Raw genomic sequence first — 18,628 nt, forward strand, 5'->3', positions numbered from 1 at the left:
GCAAGGAGCGCACGGCCGCGGGTTGCCAGTTACCGCAGCATTGCGCTCCTTCTCCCGTTATCAAACACATGCATGGTTCCGGAAAACCTCACACACTTATCGTTCATGTCGAGGTGGCAAGAAAGGCGGTTTCCCCGCAAGGGAATTATGGGCTATCTCTCTAGTCTTGTGGTTGGAGATGGGGTTGAGCAGTGCCTTGCTCCCATGAGAGCTCCACCACCTCCCTTGTAACAGCAGAATGCCCCCGCCCGCGCGAACCGCACCTTCGCCCTGCCCGCGCGTGCCCCCAGCCCCCGTCTGGGACTCCAACTTGCCTTACCACTGTCCCATCACACACTCCAGCGAGTCCCGCCGTGTGGATGTCCCAGTGTCAACGCGGAGGGGCGCCTGGCGTCGCCCCCACCGCGCTTGGGTCCCAGTGTCAACCGTGTGAACCCGTGTGCGCCCAGAGTCAGCTTATCGAAACAGGGTCAGCCCCATGCGTGTCTCTGAGTTTACACGCAGCTTCCCACACGGCGCGCGCACGACTACACACTCCCACAGTCCCACTTGCGCAGTTGCGCGCTGCGCCAACGCCGGTCTCCGCCGATCTCCGCCGTGCTCAGTCGCAGCTTCCCACACGCGTGCGCGCTCAACTACCAGCTCCCACTCGCGCGCCTGCCGACTAGCGCCAACGACTCGAGTGCGTCACTACAGTCAGGTAGCTTCCGAGCCGGGCCGCCGTACAACTACCTGTTTCACCCCGCGCAGCTGCCGACTTTCACGCAAACTCCTGTACGGCTGAAGTGGAGTGCCGTACACGAGTTAGTTGAGGGTTAGCCGGACCTGCACCATTACATACAATACACTTACTTTGGCCCCGCACGCCCCAGCATGTAAAGTTCCCATGCTCAGTTGCTTGCCACATGGCTTCCAAGTATGCGCTGGCCCTGTGCCGTACAGCCCACTCTCCTTGCTCACTGGCCATTTGGCACGCGGCAGGGCCGCAGGGGTGCGATGGGACAGGGTAAAGGGCAGGGCCGCAGGGGTGCCCCTGGCCCGCGGCGACTGCATTGCTTCGTCACTGTTAGGCACCCCTGTCGCCCGCTGCGCCCAAGGCTCGCGTCTGGCATCAGCAGAGCCCATTCCTCCCGACATTCTTGTGGATGTCAGCCTGATGTCGGGTTGCAAAACATACACTGCCAAACTTAGCCCCTGAGCCCAGCTAAAGATTACACGGCACCCTATCATACCACTCGTCCCAATCTCTGCAGACCTCTTCGTTCCTCCACACTTAAATGATAACACAGTAGGTTTTGCCCTGTCAGTGTATACGCTTCTCTCTGCGTCTCTCTGGCACACTGGCCGGCCAACCCATCCGGCCAGGCCTTGTCCCATGCTCCTCAGCCTGACAGGCGTGAGGGTTGTGTCAAGCACGTTGCCGTATTTCAAGTACGTCATGTCCAATAGGCAGTACTGTACACGCACGCAGTATAGCAGCATACAGCTCATTAGTCCTGGCAGTGACGCATCCTCCACGGTTCGCCATATTTGGGTTTGGAAATTCGCACCCTCCCGCCACACACACGCGCGCGCTCACGCAGCGTGTCCTGCTGAATCCTTGTTGTGCGGCTGCGTAATCATGTTGCTGTAAGAAGCTTTGCAGAACAAGCATGGTACTAATGATTGGGTCCCGGATGGGCATCACGTAATCGAGTGCATCTACCTTCACGCCCCTCTTCCTGGCTGTAAGCAGGCGCGTATCTGGAATAGGGACGTCTGCGCATCCGCACATGAACTTGACCTGATCGTTACCTCTGGCTTCGTGTCGCCCCTGTTGACGGGACATAGTCCGCCAGGGACCAGGACGACCGCATGGGCTCCGGCACACCCGTAGCCTCTGCCTCCACAACACCCTGCATGTCACACAGCCCTGGTGACGGTAACTCTCCTTGGCGCGGCATGGAGTATGCTGATGGCTGTGCCTCACTGGGCGCAGGCGACTCCACCGCCGTATCAGCCTCCGCGGCCTGGTGCCGAGGTGTGGGCGCATTGCTGCTTGGGGACACGCCGTTCGCGTGCCTTGCAGCTGTCAGTGCCGCCGGTGCAGTGCCGTGTTGCAGGGCGTCTGATGACCGCGGCGGCGGGGAGTGCACTTCTGGCTCCATAGCAGCCATGAGGGCGGCTGCCCGGGCCAGCTCCGCGCGCCGCACCAGGGCATCCAGTGACAGCTCAGCCGCACCAGGGCTCGAGACCACGCCACTACTGCGATCTGCAAGACGCACAGGCGTGTCGGCGCTGTGGTTGCCAGTGTGCGTCTTTTGTGCCGCAGCCGCAGCGCTACCAGGGGCCGTCAGTGCAGCGGCAGCGCCAGCAGCTGGACCCGCCTCACTGCGTGCATCGCTGCTTGCACTGGGATTGGCCACCACAGCGGCCGAGCCGCTCCGAAGTGCTTCGATGCGGCGAAGCAGGGTCTGCAGTGAGTCACCCTCACTGCCGTCATCGTGCGCTTTTGTGGCCTCGGGTTCCACCTGCTGCTCTGTCAGCCACTGCTGCTGCCGCTCCTGGTGCTGCTGCCCCTCCGGCTCCTGCTGCGGCATGAGGCCAGCTGACAGCAGGGCAGCCACTGGACTCCGAGCGTACCTTATCGCCGACAATGCATCCGCCTCCGCGCCCGCGCTGTTATCCACCTGAGCTGGCTCCTGCGGCGAAGTCACCGACACCGGACAGGACTGGACAAGCGGCCGCTCAACGGAGCCGCCGGCGGATAGCAGTGATGACCTCCGGCGCGAGCTGCTGGCGCCGGGCGGGGTGATACCAGCTGCCATGTCTACTAACATAGCAGCAGACGCCATGACGACATTTGGCGGCGACGCTGGAGATGTGGAGGAAAGTGCTAGGCCGTCGACGCCAGGGGGCAGCGCGAGCCCGTGCTTGCGCACAGAGCCGACCGGGCGCAGCGGCGACGAAGGCCGCGGGTGCATGTCTGGCGCTCCGCCGGCGCTTGCATAGCCGCGTAGCAAAGCACTTTGTTGGCTCACATGAGGCAACGCAGGCGGCGCGCCACCAGCTGACGAGGAGGCACCGGCAGCAGCAGCGGCCGCTGCAGCGGCCGCCGCGAGCGAGTGCGCAGCCGACATGGAGAGGGAGGCAGACATCTTCCGCGGCGTACTGGCCGCGGAGGAGGGGTTTGAGGCGGGCAGCCGCGTGAACGCCACGCCGCGTGCATCACGAGGCGCAGAGGCCGCTGAAGCCGACGCATACGAAGGAGACGGGCTGGCGGCGACAGCACCGCCTGCAGACATTGAAGTTCCCCCACCGAGCGGCACATGCACGGGGCCAGATGCCGTCATGGCCAGGATAAGGCCGCTGTGCAACCCAGCACGTCCGGACACAGCCAGCTGCTCGCCTGGAATGCCCTCCAGGCCTAGCGGGGCCGAGGTTCCAGTGGCGACTGTGCCGGGAGCAGCAATCGCTTGGAGCGACGTCTCAGATCGCGCCCGCATTGCCAGCGCCGCCGCCGTTGCGAGGGCCAATTGCGAAACCGGCGGCGCGGGCACATCCGACGCAGCAGCTGCAGGCTGTTTGACAACTGGTGCTCGCGCTGCCGACACATGCGCCTCATTGACGCCCTCGCTACTGTGAACGCTTGACAGCGGCACGTGCCGAGTTTGGACTGGTGAGCTTGGCTCACTGTCAATGAGGGCATTTCCAAGCTCGTTGTTGGCGTCAACCGCACCTGCCGCGATGCTGGCGGAAGCCGGTGGAGCCACCGACTCCGTGACCGTGCCCATCACACGCAACGTTGCCCCGGAACCGTTGGCATTGTTGCAAACTGCCATTTGAGTCGTGGACGATGGGTCCGTATGGGCCACCGCAAGCGTCTCAATCCGCGCCACGGCCGGATCTGTGGTAGTTGCATCACCAACAGCTGCGAGCTTCCTTCCCTTTTCGGCAGATGCCGCAGCGGCTGTTGCCACGGCTGTCGCCGCCAGCAGTGCTGCCTCCAGAGCCACTGCAAGGCTATCCTTACGCCCTTCTAGCTCCTGGTGTCGCTGCCGCGTCGCCTCAACATTGTGCTCCTCCGGTGCAGGCGTCAGGGGCGGCGGCGTCGCCGGCGGCTCCGCTTGGCCCGCATCGTTGTTAAGGGTCAAGGTCACCGCCCCGAAGACGCTGGTACCGTCACTAGGGCTCAAGCCGCGCGTCGCGCTCATGGCACCGCCCCCGCTGCTCGACCCTACGGCGACGCTGCGGGCCGCTGACCAAGGCATGGCCGCAAAGGACGGCTCAGAAACAGCGCCGCCCGCAGAGGCATCATGGCTACGCGCCCGGCTACTTGCCCCGCCGTCACTTGTTCCCTGTACCGCCGGTAGTGCCACTGCTGGCACGTGCTGATAAGCAGCTGTGCCCAAAGCGGTGGGCATGAATGAGGCTGCTCCTGTCGGTACGCTACCGCCTGCCGTGGTTGCAGCAGGATCGTGGTGCGAGCCAATGCCTGGCGAGTCAGTCGTGGACGAAGCTCCGACTGCTAGCGCCGCCGCCACCGCACTCATGGCCGAGCCGCCTGATCGGCTCCTGGCAGGGTACGAGTAGGTGTCAGGTGCAGCGGCGTTGGGCGCTGCCACTGCCTGAGTCTGTGGCCCCGGCCTGGGCCCCAGACTGCCCTGCTGCTCCGGCTGCTGTCTCTGGTGCGGCTCGCCCTGCCCAGGCAGCGTGGCATGCGGCGTGCGCAGCTCGCCGTTTTGCTCTATGTGGCTGCCCGCCACAAGCGGCAAGACGGTGAAGGATGTAGCAACAGGTGGCTCCATGGCCGTCGTGAGCACGGTCGGTGCCGGCAGCGTCGTGGCCATTCCGCGTGATGAGGCTCCGTCAAAGGATGGGCGAAAGGCGCCTACAGTGCCCATCATAAATCCTGAGGCCGGCTTAGTGGTTAGAGCCGACCCTTCCGCCACGCCTACACCCTCACTCGTGCCGCCAGCGCTTCTGCGAGGGTCGGGCTCTGCTCCGGCGGCTCCGCCTCCGCTGCCGCCCTCGCCGCCGCTCACCAGGTCACTCCAGCTGACACGCGCACGGCTCATGCGGCTGCTGTTGTTTGCGCTGCCGCGCACCGCTGATGCTGGCGACGCAAAAGCAGGGATTGGAGAAGACGAGGGCGAGGGCGAGGGCGGCACCACGGGAGCCTGGGGCCGTTGCACAGGAGAGGCGGACCCCGGGGCTGCTCCGCCGGCACTGCCGCCGCCCGTGCCGCCGCTGCTGCTTGTGCGTCTTGCTGCGACTGCAAACGCAGCACTCCGACCCGCGCCACTGGTGCTGCGCGTACTGCGACGCGACACACCACCTGCAGCTAGCGCCTGCCGGGCAGCTGCAGTAGCTGCAGCAGCAGATGCAGCGCCTGCACTTGCTGCCACCGTGTTGCTATCCCTGGATCCACTCATCAGCTCAGCCGCCCAGCTGCTGTTGCTGACAGGGCGTGAGCTCCCATCTGCGGCAGCTGCACCGAACGTAGTCGCAGCGACGCTACTGCTGCCCACGGCCCCATATCCAGGGAAGGGTTGGCGGGGATCGGGCACGATCGTAAACGGCGTGGGCGCCACACCGGGCAGCGTCGCGCCACCGCCGGAGCCCCCAGCGCCACCACTGGAGCTGCCGACGCCACGCACAGCCGTATCCACAGACGCAGGGTAGTACGTGCCCGCGTGCACGCCTTGCTGGGTGCCCAGGATGGGTGGCGCATAGTGCAGGCCTGCTGGCGCCGAAGCCTGATGGTGGGCGCCGTACGCAGCTGCATAGTTACCCGAGTCCTGGGGCCCTATCTGCTGCGCCAACGCGGTCGCACCCTGGTAACCCGGTGCGTGTCGCGGCGCTGCCGGTGGCTCCGCCGCCTGCCCCCCCTTCATTCCTGCAGCTGCTACTGCCTTGGGCGCGGCCCCCTCAGCGCGGCGACCGGCTGAGACGTCGTTCGCATCACCGCTGGCACGGAGCCGCGTCACGAGTCCACTGGCGCTGCGCCTGGGCGAGGTAGAGCCTTCGATGGTGCGCCGCAGCGCCGCTGCGGCGTCCTCAATGGCCTCTGCCACAGCGCCCACCTGCGAAGGAGGCAAGCAGACATTCCGTAACGCGCGAGCATGCCAGTGACAGTACCCCGCTGCACAGCGCGCATGCAGGACCTGAATGCGCAGCTATGACTTACCACAGCTTCCGTATCTGCAACCAGGGAATACCGTCCCCGCGACTTGCTATGCCGTGCCGCGGTCAGCAGCGCCGCTGCCGAGGGGGTCCCACCGCCAGCAGCTGCCGCACCGCTGCCGCCCGCCCTTCCCGGTGTCATGGTCGCTGTAGCTTTCCCCGGTGTCTTCGCAGGAGCCGCTGTTCCCGACACAGCCTGGCTCTTGCCATGTATCTCGGAGCGATCTGGGCTGGCTGCTGTGGCTGTGGAAGCAGCGTTCAGCAGCTCGACTGCCGCAGCTGCGGCAACGGATGATCGCAGGGAGGCTGCAGCTGCGTTGATCGCAGCTGCTTGCGGTGGCGTGTGCCATGGGCGCGAGCCGCGGAGTGCATTCAGCAGGTCGCCTGCAGCGGCTGCTGGGACTCCTACCGAAGGTACGGCATCCTGCTGCTGTTGCTGCTGCTCCGGCTGCTGCGGTGGATGCTTGGAGGTCGTTTGTGCTGTCGGCTGCTCGGCAGCTGCTGGCGCGGCATCCGCGGTCTCCACGACTCCGTCAATGCTTTCCCCCGCTGCCGATCCGGGTAGGGGCGAGGCGGCCCAGGGCCGTTGCGACCGCGACGCAGGCGACCTGGCTCGAGCGGCCTCCACCATCCTGCATTTGGGGAGGCCAGAGCGTATGAACAGGCGTGAGCTGGTATACTACACGGGGACATGCGACAGGCACAAATCGTATGCAAGCACAACAATGCATAGGGACGATCAACCTGGCGACATGGTGTTTCCACTGCACCTGCGAGACTTCTCTGTAATCGTAGGCCGGAAGGGGTGCGACTCCTGAAGTTGTCGCTCGGCCTCTTCCTGTGACAGGCGCGTTTGGTAAGGTCCAGGACCGACATGCAATAATGAGCCACACCGATATAAGTTGCAAAAGGTAACCTTGTTCTGCGAGGCTGCTGTTGGGCCGAAGTGTGCCGTAAGCCGCCAACCAGTCTTGCTCACTCACCCGCTCCTCACGCAGCACCGCCAGCCGCTTGTCGCGCCGCATCGCCCACCGCTGCGGGGGCACGGCAACGTCGGGGCTCTTGCTGTGGTCAGACTTCAACTGCAAGTGAGCGGTCATTGCCGTATGAAGGCGAACTGCCCGCCTGCCCGCCAGGTCGACTGTCCTGCTATCATTGGCCGGTACAAGCTAGATGCCCGGCACCCGTCTGCGCTCACCTGCAAGTCCTCCAGGGACCGGATAGGCGCCTGTGGGGTGCCCATATCCGCGGCTCCAGTGCAGAGCGCATGGGGCTTGTTTACCGCAGCCGTTCCAGCGCCAGTAAGTGAGAGGCGGTGCTCTGTGCTTACGCCAGACTCGCTCTCACGCTCCTGCAGGACGCCGGGCATCTGCTTGTCAGTTAGGCACCAGGCCACTTAGAGTACCGTATTCTTGTACCAAACCGAAGCACTTTGTGCGCTCAAGTGCAACAGCAGGTGCTAGCAGGCCGTGACTCACCCGCTGCCCCTGCGCCGCCCACTGCTGCCGCTTGCGCTGCAGCAGGTTGTTGCGCCGGAAGAACTCAGTGCCCATGGCCTCTGTGCCTCGGGCGCCACCAGCACGGGCCGTGCTAGTGCCTCCTCCTCTCCTGCCAACCCCGACGCTGCTGCCTCCTGCTGACGACGCGGTCGACCAGGCTGCCCGTGCAGCTCCCCCAGGCATGACAATGCTGCCTGCACCCCGGCCCGCGTCCGACCCAGGCCCCATTGGCAGTAGTACCGCCGCCGGCCCTGTCGTAAGTCCGCCATGAAGCAGCAGATCGTACGGGCTGCGCACAGGGCTGAAGCCGGAGCGGACGCTGCTGGCCGCGGTCCCCGTTCCCGGAGTGATGGTCCCCGGAGAGTGGGCAATGTAGGGCGCTGCGGCGGCACTGATGCCGCCCATTCCCATCACGTGTGGCTGGCGGTGATAAGCACCACCGCCTCCTCCTCCCGGGCTGGCGGGCGTGCCGCTGCTGCTCGCCCGGCCACTGTAGCCGGCTTGCCGGGGCACTGCGCGCTGCGCGCCGGGGCTGAAGAAGGCGGCTTGCGCGCTGCGGCGCGGGTCAAGAACCATGCCAGTTTTGGGCGTCAGCTTGCGTCCCCTAGCTCCGTATGCAGGAGTCAACGAGGCACCTGCCGCAATTTCATAAGGTTCGCCCCCATCAAAGCAGTCGCGGTTTGCATGCTTAGCGCGGTACCCGTACGCGCCCGATAAACCAACTCAGCACTGCCTCACCCCTTACCTTATCCGCGCTGCGGCAATGGCAGCCGCCAGCACGTCCTCCGACAGAGCCGCTTCCCGGCCCTGGGCCCGCACTTGGTAGCCGTCATCACTGCTGCCCACCCCCGCGGACAAGTGCGCATACGGCGCGTCCACCCCACAAGCGGCTGCACTCGTGCGGGCGTCTGGCTGCTGCAAGTAGTCGTCTGCCAGCTTGCCGCCGCCACCAAGCGCGTCGGCACTGGCCCCGGAAGCCGTCTGAACAGCAGTCCCTGCCGCACCCGCTGCACGGTCGCTGGACTGCGACATGCCCTGGGGTTGCGGCCGCTGACCGTCTTCCGCACCCACACCTGCACCAGCTGCAGCAGAAGCAGCAGCAAAGTGGCTTCCCGACGTGAACGCGAGCGTCTCAGCACACGGTGGCACGGATTGATGCCGCCGTTCATGGTTTTGGGGGCCCTGCGCGGCTGCTGCCTGGCCCTGCGAGGCATCATCCTGCAGAGCAGCTACAGTGCGTGCCGGCACACACACGACTGGCACCGCTAGCGGTGGGCCCCGGTGGGAGTCCGGCCTTCCGGCATGCGATGGCGATGAGCCCGCTGAAAGCACAGGCCCTGCTGCTCCAACAGCAGCGGATGACGGCGGCTCAGCATCCTCCGTGCGGGTCGGCGCCGGGATGGCCGGGTGGTGAGGCGGCGCGCTGGCTGCGGGTGATGCGCTGCGCTGGGACGGCGCGACGGCGTGCCCAGACTGTCGGTCGCTATGCAGCGGCTGTCCTGGCTGCGGCAGCGGGGCTGGCGGCTGCGCAGGTGGGTGCGGCATGAAGCGTGCAGGTAGTAGCTGCTGCTCCTGCGGCAGCAGTCGCGGCGCAGAAAACGTCTGGCCTTCGGTGCTGAACCCTGCCCCTGGCGTGGACGCTGTTTGCTGCAACTGCTGCGATTCAGGACCATCGGCAGTCGGCTCCGGAATGAATGGAGCGTACGCAGATGCCGGAAGCCTTCCAACGGAAGGCCCGCCGGCAAGCTTGGCGCGCCTGTCTGCCTGGTCTAACCCCTCGCCATCTCGGGAGTCCGCCAGAACTCTGCTGGCACCACCCTCGGCAACCCCGGTCACCGATGCCGCAGCGCCACCAGTAGTGCTCATGCTTGCATCAGGCCCAGCGTCACTGGCAGCCCTGCTTGCCGCCGCGTCCTTTGCTGGGCTGCTGTTTAAGGAGCCATCCTCCCGCACAGCAGCGAATGCAGCAGAGGCGGACGCAGCTGCTGTTGCCAGTTGGCTAGCCGACACCCGCACATCGCTCGGCCGGATGCGCCCGCCGGCACTGCCGCTGGAGGACTCCCGGCTACGAGTGGTCAGAGCCTGCCCGGGGGCACCGGCCTCAGCCACAACACAGCGCTCGTGCTGTCCTATTGCTCCCGCGGTGGCAGCTGAGTTTGCTCCGTGCAGCCCCACAGCTCGCTGCTGCTGCCCAGCCAGCGGTGCTACCAGCGGCGCTGGGCGTGGTGAAGGAGACGCAGCGTCAGCTGCATCGGGAAGGCTATTGAGCAGGCTGCGAAGATGTGCGGCACGCTTTTGCAGGCTGGTCAGCAGAGATGGAGACAGCCCGTGTGTAGGTGTTGCAGGGCCTGTCGCCGGAGCTGGCGTGGCAGGAGTTGCTGCGACACTCGGCCGGTGTGTCATAACGCCCGCCGACACTGAAGTGCTGTTAGTCGTCGGGGAAGTCGCCGGATTAGTCGCCAGGTGCCTCCGAGCTCCTCCTTCCTTGCTGATGTTGACCCCGTCTCAAGCTTGACCCTAGAGATAAAGCTTGATGCAAAATGCATTAGACATCCACGTCGCGCAGTTTTGCTTGCTCAGCACCCAACATTCGTCGTGTTCAGCGTGTGGAAGTCAAACGAGCTATTCTGCTACCTCATGGTTTAAAATCATTGCAGCGTAATCATGCTGTATTTCCTGTAAGGAATTGTGCCAGCTCGCTTGAGAAGGAGCTTGAATGAATCAGAACGTTGATGATTGCTGCTGAACAAACTTCTGTGTGCCTTCACCTGATCCGTAGCACTTAGTTGCTAACAAGTGCCATCGGTAACACAACTTTCATAAGGCGGGGCAAACCCAGATATCCAGGTTTTCATAAGACTTTTCTTGGGCAAAACCAGGAGATGCGTGCTCAATTCGCACGGCCTTTGGGCCTGGCACATAGAAGCACAGTAGTTAAGCCACCTTCCGGGTTCTGTAGACCCCTGGCGCTGCCGGTCGCTCGGCGGCGACCTGCATTCGTGGTTTGCTCTGTGTCGCCCGACACGGAGGAGCAGCGATCGCCACTGGACGCGCCTCAGGTATGTTGGCTGCCCAATGTGCGCGCAGAGCGTTCAGCAGCGCCAGGTTCGCTCCGTGGCGTGGAGTGCTGAAATGGCGATGGTCACAACGGTCTCACGGTCCTTGTGCTGCAACGTTGGTTGCGCGCCGCAGGAATGGGAGGCTCCCATGCCCAGCAAGCGGCCAGACATCTTCCCGGAGTTTGAGAAGCCGCAGCGCGTGTTCCTGCCGAAGCCGCTGCCCGGCGACCCGGAGATGCCCGACGAGGAGCTGGAGGAGTCAGCCAAGCGCACGACGCCTGGTGACCCGGACCCGGAGCAGAAGCCGGGTGAGCCTCCGGAGGAGCCTGAAGCGCCCGCGGAGCCTGGCGCTCCGGAGCCGGAGCGGAAGACGGACATTCCCACGGTGCCCGAGTAAGTGGCGCGCCGCCTGTACAGTGGCAGCTTCGGCGGGCGGCGCGGACGGTGCGTATTACGCAGGCGCCCAGGCGCTGCGCTAATCGCCGCTTGTAGGCGTGAGCTGTGTGGATGGAAAGTCAGGAAGTATTGAGAGACGTGGATGGTCGAGCATGCAACAGACTACGGGACAACGTGCCTGAGGGTTTCCCGTGATTAGATTGTTAATGGTGCATGCGGGTAGACACGTCCCAAAGAGGCCACGCTCTGCTGAGCTAGTGCATGGTGTGCTGCTGGATGGCGGGAACCAATTCGGGCTGTGCGTATTGTGCCTACGTAGATCGGAGTTGGGAGATTCTTGAAATGCTGGGCCGGCCACACGCTATTGCAAAATGCTCTTACGCCATGGCGGCTGGACGCTCTCCTGTTGCCATGCTGATTACGACACAGCCGGCTGAGTTGACGTAGTTACCTCCCATGGTCCCATGCATGAGGCACAACAAGCTTGGCGACAAGTGTATGGGATCCTGGAGAGTCTGAGGCAACGTGCCCAATAGATCATTGTGTGTCCGGACTCTGAATGTCCGAAGAGCAGAGGAGACGGATGAATTGTGGCTGCAGAGGGCAGTTGCTAGCTGGAGGTCAATGATACTTGTAGACCGTAATGCGATGCTGCCTAGGCTGTCTTCGAGTGGTGGAACGCGTGGGGTCTGTTCAAGTGCGATGCTGAAGTGCTAGGTTGGGGCCAGAATGAAGGTTTGCAGCACGGCCGAGGCAGCGCATAGCCCTGCGGTCCAGGCTGTAAGTGTGTTCTTACCTCCGGAAACATCCTCAACATGCAGCGCCGCCGCAAACCACAAGGAGAGCGTGGATGTTGCCTAGCTAGGTAAGTTAGACAGCGTGGCACGGGCAGCCAATGCAGCGCAATCAGGGCGCCCCGCACTCGCTGCACATGAGCAGCACAGTCCAAGCGTGTCCCTCACGAACCCGCACGAGCACGATTATTATGGTCACTTGGCATGCGGTGCTCTTGCGCCTTAGCTATCCCGGCCCAGTAGATGCCTAGATGAGCGTCTGGCAGTTGTGCCTTAGGCAACGGGCGTCAGGAGACCTCCTACTGGACGTGTGGTGGTCGTGCACCCTACTCCCGTGCGTGTGGGCACAGGTAAACCCATTCATTCAGTCGAGGGCACTGCGCACCGCGAGTCGAAGCTAAGCATAACCCCACCATAGTCCCACCGAATCGCAGGGCCCAGAAAGCAACATCCACCATGCCACACAACCCTCCATCGCGGTTAGCGAGGTAGGCTGTCGTAAGGCTTGTGAGAGGTGCGGAAAGAGCACGCTACGGAGGCAGAGAGGTGACGCGAGGTCAACGTGTGGGTTGTCCAAGTGCGGATATGAAACCTACACTAGCTTTTGAGTAGTCTACACCATTGGCAGCATCAGCAATACCGTGCCTGTAGATGACATGGAGCCCCATGTCCAACCAGCGCCTTTGCATCACCTTCACCTTGGCGCCAGCAAAACGGCGTGCATTCTTTCTCAAGCATTAAACATCTGCTCACACAGGACTCCGGTGCCGCACAACCTAAAGCTACTGCTACTGCCGCTGTGCCGACACGATGTAACTTGCCAGCGGCATCAGGCTGTAGCCGCCCGCGCTGTCGTGCAGCCACCTGTACGACACGAGCGGCACTCCCCCCAGCGCCGCCGCTGCCGCCGACAGGGCACTGAATTGCCGCGCGGCCGCGCCGCCGCCACCGCGCGCCGCCGTCGCGGCGGCGTCAGGATCCACCAGGATGAGGGGATCCGGCAACACCCCCGTGGCCTCGGCCCCTGGGGCTGCGCTTGCGGCCCCGGTTATGGACGTTGTGGGCAGCTTGTTGAGTTGGGTCGCGCCCAGCGCCCGAACCAGTGCCGACACCTCCTCCCGAGCAGCCGGCGAGACTGCAAGCGCGTGAAGAGTCCAAAGATGGCGTGTGACATGGGCGTCACACGTGCTGCGACGTAGCCGGGATTGGCGCGGAGCTTGCACATGCCCTAACCCTGCCACAGGAGCCCGTAATGCCAAGTGGCAGAGCTGCCCCGCAACGAATCCTCCCCATCCAGACGGCACCTCCGGGTGTTGCAGCTGTCGGACGTATGGTGCCGCGCCTCACCTTGCAGGTAGACACGCGTGTTGTGCAGTAGCGTGTCACAGCAGGCTGCTTCCGCTGCTGAGGGCCCTGCAGCGGCCGCCTCCGGGTCCTGCCCAGCGTCGCTCTGATGCTGCTCCATCTCCTGCTGCTGTTGCTGCTGCGGCTGCTGCTGCTGTTGCCGGATCAACCGCCTCCGCCTCGCCTCGGGTGCGCCGCAGGCACCACCGCCCTGCAATACATCCGGAGAAGCCCACATCAAGCCATGCGAGTCTCCCGCGTGAGGCTCCCTAATACCAAGGTGAAGAGGGGTCCGGTGCTCAGTCGTACCTGGTCGCCCACCACTTGCCAGTCGGCTTCGAGCACATGCGCACCCGCAGACAGGCACGCCGCTGCCCAGCCCACGTCCAGCACCCAGCAGCCGTTGGCAACACCCTGCACCGCCACACGGGCCAAGGAGCAGAAACACGAATACATCAAGCTAGCTGGCCAACCTGCTGCTCCCGTAGCCAGCGAACGAAGGCCTCAAACTCTGCAAAATCTCACGCGCGATCGTGCACACAGTCCGTTGCTGTCGTGCTCCCTTGTGGATGAAGGCGTCGTGACAGAACACACATGCGACGTGCACGCACCATGAGGTACTTGAAGGTACGGCGTGCGCGGCGCGAGCTGTCCGTCCCGCACAGTACGTGCGTCACGGCGGGCCCCACAGCATCCACCACCTTGGCCCCTGCGACAAGGCGCCAGTACATGTTCCTGAATCCGCTGGAAACACGGTACGGTATCCACATACTGGACGGGCGAGCGCAGTGAAGCAAGGAGCTGTATGGGGCACATGGGTACGCCAGCGCCAGACAAACACAGCAGGCAGAACACATAGAAAACACCCAGCAACCCGCAGTTGCTATCCACTGCCTTTCGCACCCGCAGCTGCTGCCAGCTTCCGAACCATGCCCTTGCCGCTCGGACCCTCTTCCAGGCCTGAGCCCAGGAGCACCCAGCCCGGGCAGGGCGCCGGCCAGCGGCCGCCGGTACTACCTGCAGCCGCGGCAGCACCGGTGCCGCCACCGCGGTGCGCGCTCTGCGTCGCCTGCTGCTGCGTGGCATCGCCGGTCCCTGCCGCCGCGTGGCCAGGCGGTGACGTCGTTGCCGCATCGCGGCCCGCCGCCGCCGGTGACACGCGCGGCTTCTTCCGATTGGTGCCACCGCCCGTAGGAGCAGCCCCGGCGGCAGCGCCGCTCTTCCGCCCACCTGCCACCCCTGCCGCCGCGGGCAGCGGCGGCCGCGGCGTCACCATGCACACGCCGCCGTTGGCTGTAGCGCTGTTGTTTGGCGCAGGCACGCTCTTGCGCCGCCTATCGGCCGCGGTGTCCGTAAGCGGTCCGGGCCCAGCGCCAGCAGCACCACCCGTCGCCGCCGCTTCAGCTGCAGTCAGAGCACCGGCGGTGAGCGCCACCTCAGGCGCTGCCGCGTCCGTTGCTGTTGCTGCCGCATTACCTGTCCGACCAGACGTGGCCGGCGCACTGGCGCGGCGACGCTTGCCGCCGGCATCCCCGCTTACATCTGCGCTAGCGGCAGTGGCAGGCTGTCCTGTCCGGACTTCCGCGTTCGGCCTGTCTGGCTGCTCGTTCTCCTTTCCAGCCGCCGCGCCCTCCTCCCCACCCGGCTCAGTGCGTTCTCCTTCACGTGGCGCGGCGCGGCTGGGCACAGACGCACGCCTGGGCGCCGCCCCCGCCCCGTTTCCAGCCCCTGTCTTCGCGCCACCGCCAGCCTTCGCCGCAGTCCTTTTCCGCTTCGGCTCCGGCTCGCCAGATGTCGGCACGGCCACAGCCGCGTTGGTTCCGCCCGCGTCTGCACCTGCGCCAGTCGTCGCAGCTACCGCTGCCGCTGCGGGCCGCTTGCCAGACGTTGGCTCGGGGGCTGTGCTCGAGGGCGCACCTGCGCAGCCCTTGGCAACGTCGCCTGCTGCAGCTGACTGTGGCTGAACAGGCGACACGGCAGTTGCCGGGCCGGCCTTGCTGGCAGTTGGCGCCTTGAGCGTTCGGCACATGCGGCACCTGCAGGCAAACCAGCGCCAGCCGGTGCTGTCACCCTTGAACAAGAAGCCCCACAAGGGGCGTGAAAAATGACAAAGCCCCATACCATCGCCGCCTCATGTGCACGTTGCTGCCTTGCGTGAACGTTGCGGCCGACACCACAATGCTCTTGTGCGGACTGTCACTGTTACTGCTGCGGGTCCATCCACAGCCTCAATCCCGCCACCCCGTCTCCTCTACCCCATTCCGCCCAACTCACTTCTTGGCGCCCGCCATGTTCTCGAACGTGCACGCGCCACACGCCCATGGCTGCAGCCGGCTGGGCACACGCCGTCCACAACCGCCGTCGCCTCCAGAACCCCGCTCGCCACCAGTGGCAGCAGCACCTGACGTCGCAGCACCACCACCAGTGGTCGTGCCAGTGGCCAACGCCTCCGCCCCAGCAGCCTCGGCCGCCGCGGTTGTGGCAGCGTCGGCGTGACCCCCAGGCGCCGCGGGTGATGTGACGGCGGCGGAGCCGCGCAGCACTCGCAGCAGCCCGCCCGCTGGCGCCGGCGTCTGTCCTGGCGCCAGCGCAGCCGCTGCAGCGGGGGCGGCCCTGGCCGCTGTCGCTGCTGGCGCCGCTGCACCCGCCGGGCCTGACCCGCCCGCGATGGCATTTGTGGCGCCAGCCGCAGTCGCGGGGACGGCGCCACCAACGGCGGCCTGCCTGCCGTCACCGCCCTCTGCCGCAGGCGCCTGCAACCACACCCGAGTCAGTTCAGCTTGGATCGCACGGCCAGGCGACCTAGATCCAGCACACAAAGAGGGTAAGCTCAGCACCGGCGCGCACCTGGTGCTGTGACGCAATGAGGCTCTGCCAAAGCTCGTCAAGTTTTGGCGGCTTGGCGCCGCCCATGCCCTTGCCACTACAAGCACCAGCTCCAGCGGCCCCGCGGCCGCCGTGCACGGAGCCTGGGCCCTCGCCATCGCCGCCGGCCGTGAGCGCCGTCGTGCGAGTGTCCTCCGGGCTCTGCGCATGGCGAACGGCACATGTGTGCCACGTCAGGATGGCACAGTGCGCACTGCATGTGCACTTCCCTGCGCCCCACAAACACTGCGCACTGCAGTTGAGAACCGAACGGCAGATGCCACGGATGCGCATGCATGGCAGCGACTGTTGCACACGGCAGCCAGGTCGGCGCTGCGGCACACGCAGCTCGCTCTACTCACCCGATCCTCCCCGGTCGGGTCCAGGAAACCGAATAGGCGCCCACCCGTTGCAAGAGCCGCCCCGTCTGCCACCGCCGCAGCCACCGCCACCGCGGCAGCAGCAGTTGACCTCGGCGCATGCTGCTGCTCCTGCTGCCCTGGCGCTTCATCCATGTAGCCCTTGTCAGTCAGAGCAGCTGCGCGGCCCTGCCTGCCTTGCTGGCCGCCACTCCTGGCCTCATCTGCCGCGGCCTTCGCACGCTTCCCGCCGCCGCGCCCTGCCTGGCTCGGCCCGGTCTTCGCCCCTTTGCCTCCCTTCTCCTCCGCCTTCTCCTGCCCCTGTTGTTGTGCCTTGTCCTCCTGCGGCTGCTTACCCTCGCACGGCTCCTCCACCCCACCATCATCCTGCTGTCCTCGTTGCTCTTGCTGCTGCTTCTCACGCTTCCGCTGCTTACCCTTTCGGCCCTCAACTTGTGCTTCTACTGCCGCTGCTTGCACCTGCTGCAGCCGCTCCGCCGCCGTCGCCGCCGGCGCGGGCTCCAGCGGCTCAAGGGGTGGCAGTTGCGACAGGTGCAGCGGCTTACCCAGCGCCGCCTCAATCTGCCCGTAGCGCTGCGTGAACGTGGCCTAGGCCGAGGGCACAGCGATACCAAGAGTTCCACTGTTAAATGCAAAGCAGGCACGTAGCGCCCGCCACATGCACCAGTTGCGAAAGCTGCCATGCTCCCAGGCACAGTCCCATGCTGATTTGCTTGCTCCTGCCACCCCGCTCCCACTGTCCCAGTCCCACCTCCCAGTCCGCCCATGCTGCTCCACCAAGGCCTCCCTAATCCAGAGCAGCCGACCCCTCCTCGGCAGCCCACGTGCCCATCCTCCCAGCCCCGCCTCACCAGCAGGCTGTCCTCCTGGATGTCACGCCGGTTGCTGCGGGCCCTGCACACCGGGCACACCACCTCCCCGCGCGGCTTCACGTTGTGCGTGATGCAGCCCCTGCAAGGAGGACAGGGCAGAGAGCAGCAGCTCAGGCCGTCTAGAGGCTTGTCCGTTGCCCCCCTTATAGGTTCTGCTGATGCTGTTGCGGACGCTCGAGACGTGTGAGAGCAACAAATGGAGGCATACGGTGGAACGTCTAGCAGTGAATGGGCTCACCAGCAGAAGTAGTGGAGGCAGGGCAGCCGCGCCGGCTGGTCCATGATGTTCAGGCTGCAATGGTAAGGCATCGGGTCAGGTGTTTACGGTGTTTCGAATAACAACTTGGACAACCAGGTTGAGGTGAACAAGGCTGTAGCCGCTGCTTGGTGGTGACACACAGCCTCTGCACGGGTACCCCACGACAGCCGACCACTTGTCCGTGGCTCACCAGATGGGGCATCTCAGCGTCTTCCCCAGCTCAAAGATGCGCGACTGCGTGCGGGTTGTGTTTGGGTGGTGTTGTAATGTGGTCGATTCTGGGCGGCCGGACTCGCTAGTAGCGTTACATTGGCACTTGTATAGCTACGGTGCAGAAGAAGCTAGCACGACACCTTGTCAGCCCTACATGTGGCTCTAGATTCTGGACCCATCCTCAGGCACGTACCCGGGACCCCCTCGCCGTGGGATCCGTGCCCTCGCCGTGTTCCCCACGCCTTGCATTCTAATGTTCTGGCCGAATACCCGCTAATATTTAACAGGTGGACCGGGGCGACCAGGGGGAACAATGACCAGCCTGGCAGCGCACTGCTGCCCTTTCCGCGTGGCGTGCTGTGGGCCTGGCTGGACCCCACTCATGCCTTCAGCAGGCCTGGCCCTCAGCACTGTTGTCTACGCAGTTTTTCCTAGCTCTTAATAGGACACTGACCTCGACCTCTGAAATGACGTCTGCCATCCTGTCTTGAGTGGCGCGCAGACAGGGCCCCCCACCATCCGAGGTATTGCTGCCCTCAGAGCTTCTTATTAAGCGCGTCTGTATCCATCCAACACATGTGTTATAGTGTCATGTTCTGCTGGCTGTTGTTGAAGAAGACAGGCGTGAATAAAATTGGAATCGAAAACGCCGGGGCACAGGCTGCGACGCGTGCGTGTATCTCCGTCACGGTGGCAGTACGTGTAAGCTTTACAGTATAAGCGAGTGCTATACGAAAGTCCCAGTGTAGCCTCACCGCTGTGCCAACGTCCCGCCCAATCAG

General features: G+C 64.6%; 3 protein-coding genes across 3 annotated transcripts; 1 reads left to right on the forward strand and 2 right to left on the reverse strand.

Moving 5' to 3' along the window:
• Positions 1 to 162: 162 nt before the first annotated feature.
• Positions 163 to 10,308, reverse strand: CHLRE_07g334575v5 (uncharacterized protein). The gene is made up of 7 exons (XM_043064243.1): positions 8,410 to 10,308; positions 7,644 to 8,217; positions 7,364 to 7,516; positions 7,149 to 7,199; positions 6,936 to 7,003; positions 6,170 to 6,797; positions 163 to 6,065 (listed from the first exon to the last, which is right to left on the reverse strand). The coding sequence occupies exons 1-7, from the start codon at positions 10,065 to 10,067 to the stop codon at positions 1,791 to 1,793; spliced, it is 7,407 nt and encodes a 2,468-aa protein (XP_042922811.1). The 5' UTR covers positions 10,068 to 10,308; the 3' UTR covers positions 163 to 1,790.
• A 130-nt stretch (positions 10,309 to 10,438) lies between these two features.
• CHLRE_07g334600v5 (uncharacterized protein) lies at positions 10,439 to 11,915 on the forward strand. Its single transcript, XM_043064244.1, has 2 exons — positions 10,439 to 10,723; positions 10,857 to 11,915. Exon 2 carries the CDS (start codon positions 10,872 to 10,874, stop codon positions 11,118 to 11,120), a length of 249 nt encoding a protein of 82 aa, XP_042922812.1. The 5' UTR covers positions 10,439 to 10,723; positions 10,857 to 10,871; the 3' UTR covers positions 11,121 to 11,915.
• A 7-nt stretch (positions 11,916 to 11,922) lies between these two features.
• CHLRE_07g334650v5 (uncharacterized protein) lies at positions 11,923 to 18,538 on the reverse strand. The gene is made up of 12 exons (XM_043064245.1): positions 18,301 to 18,538; positions 17,824 to 17,867; positions 17,613 to 17,666; positions 17,354 to 17,453; positions 16,485 to 17,090; positions 16,105 to 16,284; positions 15,532 to 16,010; positions 14,161 to 15,293; positions 13,869 to 13,966; positions 13,567 to 13,671; positions 13,261 to 13,468; positions 11,923 to 13,048 (listed from the first exon to the last, which is right to left on the reverse strand). Exons 1-12 carry the CDS (start codon positions 18,325 to 18,327, stop codon positions 12,702 to 12,704), a joined length of 3,381 nt encoding a protein of 1,126 aa, XP_042922813.1. The 5' UTR covers positions 18,328 to 18,538; the 3' UTR covers positions 11,923 to 12,701.
• Between the last annotated feature and the right edge of the window lie 90 nt (positions 18,539 to 18,628).

Source organism: Chlamydomonas reinhardtii, chromosome 7 (genome assembly GCF_000002595.2).
Source record: "Chlamydomonas reinhardtii strain CC-503 cw92 mt+ chromosome 7, whole genome shotgun sequence".
Classification (NCBI taxonomy): Eukaryota; Viridiplantae; Chlorophyta; class Chlorophyceae; order Chlamydomonadales; family Chlamydomonadaceae; genus Chlamydomonas; species Chlamydomonas reinhardtii.